Source organism: Colobus angolensis, unplaced genomic scaffold (genome assembly GCF_000951035.1).
Source record: "Colobus angolensis palliatus isolate OR3802 unplaced genomic scaffold, Cang.pa_1.0 Scaffold436, whole genome shotgun sequence".
In the NCBI taxonomy this organism is placed as follows: Eukaryota; Metazoa; Chordata; class Mammalia; order Primates; family Cercopithecidae; genus Colobus; species Colobus angolensis.
This window is the reverse complement of record NW_012117777.1, coordinates 3,277,915-3,287,500: the sequence shown is the minus strand read 5'-3', so window position 1 is coordinate 3,287,500 and position 9,586 is coordinate 3,277,915. Positions and strand designations below refer to the sequence as shown.

Sequence of the window (9,586 nt, the reverse complement as noted above, 5' to 3'; positions counted from 1 at the left end):
CAACAACAATGCTAACGTTCTTGTGAAATATAATCACTACCAGATAATGTTGTGCTAGACACAATTCCAAGTATTTTATGTGTTTAACAAGGCTTCACAATAACCCTAAGAGGTACCTAAATTATGCTTCATTTACAAATAGAGAGAGACTCAAAAAGATAAATTTATTTGGTCAAGGCCACCCACAAGATTATGAGCTGTTAGGGACAACATCAAACCTGGGGCTGTGTGACTCCACAGTGCATACTCTTAATCTCTTCACTCTGGTTTCATGCATATATAATGTTTTAAAGGCTTAGTATCCGGAAGTTACCTCCAAGGTATTTTAGTGGTCGCATACATTTCCGTCTAGAAGCAGCATCTTTCCCCAGCAATACAAAAACATAGTGCCTCAAGGATACAATCCCTTTTTCTGGACAATGAACTTACCTTTAACAGAAATGTTGAAGGGCTTTTCCACCATCCCAGCCACTGTGTTCGCACTGCAGACCCAAACTCCTGAGTCAGGGGGGAGGATCCGGTGGATGGTGAATATGGCTACTGAGAAATGATCCGTATGGTTAAAGTCTTTTGGCTGGAAAGGTCAAATACAAAAAAATAAAAACTTCTAGGGAGGCATAAACACAAAGGTCCATAACACTGACCCCATCTCATTGTTTAATAAGAAGTTTCCTAGGAGAGATCAAGAAGCTAAATGTAATGCTAATATAATCATTGGCTTATTTCCAAAGCTATTGTAGTAGCCCTGAAAGTTTATTTTGGATTGATGCCCTGTCAGATCCTGCTGTTGTATTTGTGTGTTTGGGAGTGTGGGGTAAACACTTACAAGCAAGATGCCTGAAGCATGATTTCTTTTAAAGTACTCCTTGTAAGATTTGTTCCTTTCCTATCTAATACAGAGATGGCTGTGTGGGAGGACAAAGTGACTTCCTAAGTGTTTGAGAGGCTATTAAGTGTGGAGTACTGGAAAAATCCAGGGTTCTGAAGACAGATGGACCTCTGCCATTTTTTTTTTTTTTTAAGAGATAACACAGTCTTGTTCTGTGGCTCAGGCTGGAGTGCAGTTGAGTGATCATAGCTCACTGCAGCCTCAAACTCCTGGCCTTAAGTGATCCCCCCACCTCACCCAAGTAGCTGGGACCACAGGTAGATGCCATGTCCAGCTAATTTTTTTATTTTTTATTTTTTAAGAGATGGGGTCTTGCTGTGTCGCCCAGGCTGGTCTCAAATTCCTGGCCTAAAGTGCTCCTCCCACCTCAGGCTCCCAAAACACTGGGATTACAGGCATGAATCACCATATCTGGCTTCTTTGCCATTTTTGACCAATTCCTTAGTTACTTAACTTCACCCAGCCAGTTCCTACTTCTGAGGAAAAAAAAAAAAAAAGAGAGAGAGAGAGACTAGGCAATGTTAAGTAAGAAGTTACATATAGTTATGGTCAACCTTACTACATAGTAGCCATTACTTTCATTGACTCATGAAAAAGCCAACAAGATTTTGGAAGCCATCAATTGGCTTCTTCTACCTGATGGGTTGTTTGAGTGGAATCAGGGACATTTGAAACGTGGACCCTGGTAATGGTACATTCTACATATTCTTCCCTCAGAAGGTCACTCATACCTGCCTCTGGTCAAGCTGATTTGGGTCATCTTTGATAGAAAAACAGGATAATAAGTATTTCTAAATTTTTAAATAAAAAATACATCAATATCCTAAGGATCACTTTCAACATAAGAGAAATTTGGTGGGGGCTCCTGTCTCTGCTGCATTTGGTATAGTTGGGAGAGAGACGGAAAGCATGTTCGAAAAGTAACTTGATCCTTTTAAACAAAAAAGAACTGCTGTGATATTACCTAACCATTGGTGAGCATCAGCAATGAGGGCAAAGGGAAGAGGTAGGGAGAAACCCAAGGAATGCATTCAGACCTAAGGGATCCTGTGGATTGTAGTTTCAGAACTGGGGAACTCTCCTCTTCTATGCTCCCCTAATCGCTGCTCCAAAGAGCATAATAGTAGTACATCGGTCATTAAAACTCCATGTCCTGGTTGCACCTAGTAGCAAGTAAATCTGCTGATTCATGGGCTGCAACACCACCTTACTCTTCCTGATATGAGTAGTTAGAGATATGGGGACACTGTGAGAGCAAAGCTTTGCACAGACTGACACGTACTTCTCCCCATACTAGCTGGACAATTCTGCAGAATGTGTGCCATCCTTGGCACTCAGCTCTGTCAGTTCCACGGGGGGCATATTCCCAAATTTGCACTGCAGTACTGGCCAACAGAGGAAATCAGTGAGGCTGCAGATGAGGCTGCAGTGAGTCAGTTCTGCCTCTCCAGGAATAGGGCATTTTATCAAAGCCAACAACATACTAGCCTAGGAGGATAAAAGCACTGAATGGTATCTATCGTTTAGCGGGGTGATTACTACACTGAAAGCATCTCATGGTTTAAGGAGGGCAGATTAAGAATGGCTCTTACATGGAGCACTGTCCCATCCGGCTTCACCAGGGTCATTTCTTCATTAGTAGGTAGCGGCCAGCCAGAAGCTTTGCAAATGGGATTAAATTTACCACTGTTTACTTCTATATGATCTGGCAAATCCACTATCTTTGGGGTCATCCTTGGTATGCCTGAAGGGAGAAAACAACACTGTGAAATCTAATATTTAACAGAGCCAGCAGCAGTAGTAATAATAAAAATAGCTACTTTAGTAAGTCATGCACTGGGCAAGAATTTTGCAAATATTTTATTATTTTATCATCACATAAGACACCTGTGATGTGGATGCTATTGTGATCTCCCATTTTATGGATGAGGACACAGAGGCTCACAGCCCAGATTCAGACTCCCTTTATAAATCCAGAGTCCACACTCTTCGCCACAAGGCTATGCTCCTTTCATGAACCAGGGAGGAACAGTCTCAATATTAAAATGATTATCATGGCCATATCTCCCCTAGACTTTGCTGTTCAGTCCCCCTCTTTCTTTTTACTGAATGATTACAAAAATACAACAAAAAAACCAGTTCTTCTTCCATTCATCAAATAACCCCATGGTATTGCTGATCAACAGCACTGTCCTCAGTTTAGGTATGTGAGAGATGTCTCATTCATTGGGAAGTCTGCAAATAGCAGATAAATAAGAGGAAAAGGTAAATAAAGTTGCTCACCAAAGAAGTACATCAAAGAAGTGGAATCTAACTTCCCCAAATCAATATCTCCTCAACAGCCAAATCGAAAATGTTGCTGCCAATATTGAAAGAAGGAAAATGTCTGTGGTGTCAATAAAGGTAATGGTGTCAGGATTTCTTGCCTAATATCTACATAGTAAAGAATGAATAACCCTGAAATATGCCAATTTTATTCTGAACCATAGGGTCTTAGGGAACTGTGGACTATTTGTAATTGAATGTGAGACATGTTTGAAAATTGTCCAACACTCAGTAAGCAATGTAGGCGATAGAGATGCCCTCAGAGCAGCAGTAACTACAGACTGTTCCTTATCGGTGGTGGGAAGAGGTAGGGTCAATAATGATATTTTATACTGATATCCTGCTTCTCAGGCCTGGAATGAAATGGGTAAAGGTGTGGAGGAGAAGGGAAAGAGGTCTAATACTTACAATGTTATTCCTTGATATATCTGTAAACTTGGAAAGATTATGGAAATTGTGCCAAATTTTTCAGCCTAAGTAGCTATTTGAATAGGAATTGAAAAACATGTTTTGACACTTTTAAAGCATTTCTTTCCTTCATCGTCCCCTTGTATTTTCCGAAGTTGGGTGGAGGTGAAGGTGGATGTGCTGGGCTAAAGTGGAATCTGGGAAGGGAGCTACTCTCTGAAAGCCCTAGTGACACCCTGGTTAATTTGTCTTAGATTCTCCCATCAGAATGCACTCCTTCTGCAGCATCAGCAGAAGGGATCAGACAGGAAGGAACAAAGTACAAAATTCAAATCCTTAAACTTGTTAGTTGCCCACGTTCAGTACAATCCCCTAGTAGCCCCATGGCATTTCCTTCCCTTTCTAACCACTCCCTGATTACTGCCCTGTAGTAAAGTCCAGGCTTGGCAAAAGAAGAAAAAATATAAAGTTTAAGGACTTTGAGAAAATACTTGCTGGCATCCCACCCCTACTCCCAATATTTGTTCTGATTTCCAAAAGTAACAGAAAAAAAGACCATATAGCTGTGTTATTACGAGTGTAGATTTCACTGGATATATGTTTATTTCAAAAGCATTTATATTTATATAATTGAAAAAGCAATACATATTTATTATTTAAGTTTGAAGATACATATGTCTGCTTCTTTTAATTTTAAAAAGTATATTCTAGGGCAGTGGATAGCAAACATTTTCTGTAAAGAGAGCAAATACAGTCAGCTTTGCAAGCCATGTTTTCTGCCCTTGTAGTACAAAAGCAGCCACAGACAACATACTATAAATGAAAAGATGTGGCTGTGATCCAAAATTTTTTTCTTTATAATAACAGATGGTGAGAAATAAAAAGGAATGAAGTACTGATATATGCTACAACATAGATAAACCTCAAAAAAGGTGTGGCAAATGAAGCTAGTCACAAATGATGACATATTATACGATCTTGTTTATAGCATATAAAATGTCAAGAACAGGCCATCTACAGAGACAGAAGATACAGCTGACCCTTGAATAATACAGGCTTGAACTGCACGGATCCACTGACACATGGATTTTTTTCAATAAATATATTGGAAAATTGTTTGGAGATTTAGGATAATTTGAAAAAACTCACAAACTATGTAGCCTAGAAATATCAAAAAATTAAGAAAAAGGTATGTCATAAAGGCATAAAATATATATAGATACTAGTCTATGTGCTAATTGACTATGTTATCGGTAAGGCTTCTCGTCAACAGTAGGCTATTAGTAGTTAAGTCTTTGGGGAGTCAAAAGTTCTATGTAGATTTTCTACTGTGAGGAGGGTCAGTACCCCTAGCCCCCATGTTGTTTAAGGTCAACTGCAAATTAACGGTTGTCAGAAACTAGGAGGATTGGAGAATGGAAGTTTCTGCTAATGGGTACAAAGTTTCTTTTGGTATGATGAATGTGTTGTAAAATTAGATTATTGCAATGATTGCACAGCTCTGTAAATATGCTAAAAACCATTGAATTGTACATTTTTAAAACGTGAGCATTATAATATAAAAATTGTATCTCTATAAAGTTGTTTAAAAAAAGACAGTGGGCTGGATTTAGTCTGTGGGTTAAAGTTTGCTGACTCCTGCTGGAGAGTAATTTCCGAACTAGAATTACATAAAATTTCATTTTGAGTATAATCTTTTCTATTTGTTTTATTCTTTCTATTGCTTTAAAAATATCCTCTGTCTAAAACCATCCCAAATTGCTCTTTCTCTGTTACGCATGTCCAGGGAAAAGGCTGGTCCTAAAGAAGGGAGCAGAAGAGGTAGAGCTCTCAGCTGGCCAGTCATCACTTAAGCTGCTACAAAGAGCACATGGTTTATGCCTAGTGCAAAGAGAAATAAAGCCTACTATTAGGGTCTGTAGAGAAGAATTAAAATGCTGTGCTTTAGAATTTAGGATAAATTATTCCCAACTTCTGGATGCAAACAAAAGAGGCTTGAGGATCTTAGGGTGCCGGCACAAGAATTATACCAGCAAAGCCCAGTTCAGACATGCTGAACATGGCCCTGACTACAGTGTTACCTTGCTTTACCTTCTCTCTCACACTGGAGTCCCTGCCGTCCTGGAGAGCAGAGACATCCTTGGAAGCGATCACACATCTCCCCATTGCTGCAGCTGCACCTAAGCTTACAATCTGGCCCATAAAAACCATGGTGGCATGCTGTAAACAAAGACATCAAAAAACCAGTATTAATCCAGCGGAAGAGAGGAAACTAAGGCTGGAGGTGCTCAGTTTTACTTTTCTAAGTCATCAACTTTTTGATTTGTGTAAGATAGGGTATAATTTATCTGAATTACCAGGAACTTAAAAAGCTGGGGAGTTCTGCCTCCAAAAAAGTTGAATGAGCTCCTATCAGGCCAACTGTCCTGTAGATACAACTACATTTAGAAAATAACTTCCTGAAAGCACTTAAGAGTGGGATAGGAAGAAAAAAGACCTAGAAGATTCTGGAGGAGAATTGAAATTTGGAAGATGGGAATGATGTGTTTCCCAATTTTTAGCTTTTAGCCTAATTGTTAGGTACAGTTGACACCACATATGGAAGCTAAAATTCCAAAGAAAACCTGCAGTCTACTGGTCTGATGAATCAGAGGACAGAGTCAGGAAAACCACAGACACTGGAAAGAGAGGGAAAACCCAGAAAGAGAGTCAGAGAAAAGTCCCAGATCTTTGGCTGATCCTTGATCCATGCATGCTCAATACAGACTCAAAGCAGCCCAGCTAAAGATAAAAGAACTAAACTGAGTTTGACCTGATTCCTAACAGTGAGAGTTTGAGGTTGGAGTCCTACCAAGTTAATTGCCTGCTAAAACAAAACAAAATCAACATTCCTGAAAGGAATATATCATATTCCAGAGTCTCCACAATGTAACATTTTCAGTGTTCAAGATACAATCCCAAGAAGAAATGGAGAATTAAGGCCCATTTTTTAAGGGAAAAGAAAATCAACAGAGACCAACTGTGATGACTCAGATGTTGGAACAGACAAGAATTTTAAAACAATTATAATAACTATGCTCAGTGAGGTAAAAGAAGATATGTTCATAACAAATGAAGCAATGAGAAACTTCAGCAGGGAAAAAAAAGCAAAAAGAATTTTTTTTTTTTTTTTTAAAAAGCAAAAAGAATTCTAAAACTGAAAAACACAATATTTGAAATCAAATAATCACTGTATGGACTTAGCAACAGAATGGAGATGACAAAAGAAAGAGTCAATAAACTTGAAGCAACATCAATAGATAGCCAATCTGAAGAAGAAAAGTAGGGAAAAGCTTGGAAAAAAATGATTATTAATCCTTAGGGACCCATGACACAAAACATCTAATACACATGTAATTGGAGGTCCAAGAAAGATCAGAGAGAAGGGGTTAGAAAAAATATTTGAAGAAATAATGGTTTAAATTATCCCAATTTGTTCAAATTTACACATTCAAAAATTTGTTAAGCCCTTAGCAGAATAAATATAAAGTAAACTATGCATAGGTACATCATAGTTTAACTGCTAAAAACTAAAAATCAAGATAATTTAAAATGTTAGTTTTTTAAGACTGTTTCTTTATATTAGAATATTTAAGTCATTCAACTTATGTTTTGGTACTTGTAATAAGCTCCTGGGAAGACAGGGTAGAAGGATTATTTTCCCTTGGAGCTCACTAAACCTTCCAGGACAATTCTTAGAATTTGGTACATGGCAAATGGATTCTGTTAACTGAGTGTCCTTATTTTGGTCAACTGTAACATTACTAGAAGGCTTCTAACCAAAAATTAATGCAAAAGCTTGTCTTTTGGGGCACTGATGATTTGTTTTGATTTTGTATTTTATTCACCCAGCTAAAATGCAGTCTTTTTTTTTTCAGTATCAATCACAACAAAGTTTTCTACAAATTCAATACAATCACTATCAAAATTGCAATGGAATTTTTCTCAGAGACAGAAAAAACAATTCTAAAATTTATATTGAACCACAGAAGGCCTAGAATAGCCAAAGCAATATTGAGCAAGAAGAAAAATGCTAGAGATATCACATTACCTGATTTCAAAATATATTACAAAGCTATAGCAATAAAAACAGTATGGTACTGGCATAAAAACAGACACATAGACCAACGGAACAGAATTGACAGCCCAGTAATAAATTTACACATTTACAGTTAACAGATTCAACAAAAGTATGAAGAACACACAATAGGGAAAGGATAATCTCTTCAATAAATGGTCCTGGGAAAACTAGGTAACCACAAGCAGAAGAATAAAATTAGAACCTCATCTCATTATATTCAAAACTCAATACAAAATGGACTAAAGGCACAACATAAGACCTGAAATTATAAAACTACTAGAAGAAAACAGAGGGGAAAAGCTTCTTGATATTAATCTGGGCAATGATGTTTTTGGATATGACCTCAAAAGCACAGACAACAAAAGCACAAATACACAAATGTGATTGCATCAAACTAACAAGCTTCTGCACAGCATAGGAAACAATCCATGGAGTGAAGAAACAATGTATGGAACAAGAGACTGTATTTCCAAAGTATACACCTGATAAGAGGGTAATATCTGGAATATATAAGGAACTCAAACAACTTAATAGCAAGAAAACAACCTGATTAAAAAATGGACAAAGGACCTGAATAGACATCACCTTTTTTTGTTTGTTTTGTTTTTTGAGATGGAGTTTCACTCTTGTTGCCCAGGCTGGAGTGCAATGGCATGACCTCGGCTCACTGCAACCTCCACCCCCATGTTCAAGCAATTCTCCTGCCTCAGCCTCCCAAGTAGCTGGGATTAAACGCATGCACCACCATGCCTGGCTAATTTTGTATTTTTAGTAGAGACGGGGTTTCTCATTGTTGGTCAGGCTGGTCTCGAACTCCCGACCTCAGGTGATCCACCTGCCTTGGCCTCCCAAAGTGCTGGGATTACCGGTGTGAGCCACCGTGCCCAGCTGACATCTCTTAAAAGAAGACATACAAATGGCCAACAGGTATATGAAAAATACCCAACCTCACTGATCATCAGAGAAATGAAAATCAAAACCACAATGAGATATCACATCATGCCTGCTAGCATGGCAAGGATGTAGATAATAGGGAACCCTTGTATGCTGTTGGTGGGAATGTAAATTGGCATAGTCATTATGGAAAACAATATGGAAGTTCTTCAAAACACTCAAAATAGAACTACCGAGTGATCCAGCAATCCCATATCTGGTATATATCCCAGAGAAATGAAATCACTATCTCAAAGAGACATCTGTATTCTCATGTTCATTGCAGCATTACTTACAGTAACCAAAATATGGACTTGACCAAGTGTCCATCCATGGATGAATGGATAAAGAAAATGTGGTGTGTACACATATATAAAGGCATATTATTCAGCCTTTGAAAAGAAGGAAATCCTGTCATTTGCAACAACATGGATGAACCTGGAGGGCACTGTGCTAAGTGAAATAAGCCAGGCATAGAAAGGTCAATACTGTAAGATCTCTTCTATACATGGAATCTAAAAAAGTCAAACTTACAGAAGCAGAGTAGCATAGTGGTTCCCAGGGACTGCAGGGTGGAGGAAATGGGGAGATGCTGGTCAAAGGGCAAAAACTTTTAATTACACAGGGCAAGTAAGTTCTGGAGTTCTAATATACAGTGTGGTGGTTAAACTTAATATTACTGTATTGTATACTTGCAATTTGCTGAGCAATCTTAAATGCTGTCACCACACCCACACACACAGATGATAACTGTGTGAGGTGATAGATATGTTAATTAGCTTCATAGTGGTAATCATTTCACAATGTACACATATATCAAAATATCACATTTTGCACCCTAACTACATACAATTTTTATTTAGCAATTAGACCTTGATAAAGCTGGAGAGAAACTTAATCACAACTTCTTA

At 38.1% G+C, this 9,586-nt stretch overlaps 1 protein-coding gene across 1 annotated transcript in view; it reads right to left on the bottom strand.

The window, feature by feature from the left end:
- Positions 1 to 429: 429 nt before the first annotated feature.
- LOC105522577 (angiopoietin-1 receptor-like) overlaps positions 430 to 9,586 on the bottom strand; it is a gene marked incomplete at its 3' end in the record, with an annotated part of 83,387 nt that continues 74,230 nt past the window's right edge. The window contains exons 7-9 of the mRNA XM_011957118.1: positions 5,714 to 5,842; positions 2,482 to 2,633; positions 430 to 574 (exon numbers count right to left, since the gene is read on the bottom strand). Coding sequence (XP_011812508.1) covers positions 430 to 574; positions 2,482 to 2,633; positions 5,714 to 5,842 — 426 coding nt within the window. The remainder of the gene's footprint in view (positions 575 to 2,481; positions 2,634 to 5,713; positions 5,843 to 9,586) is intronic.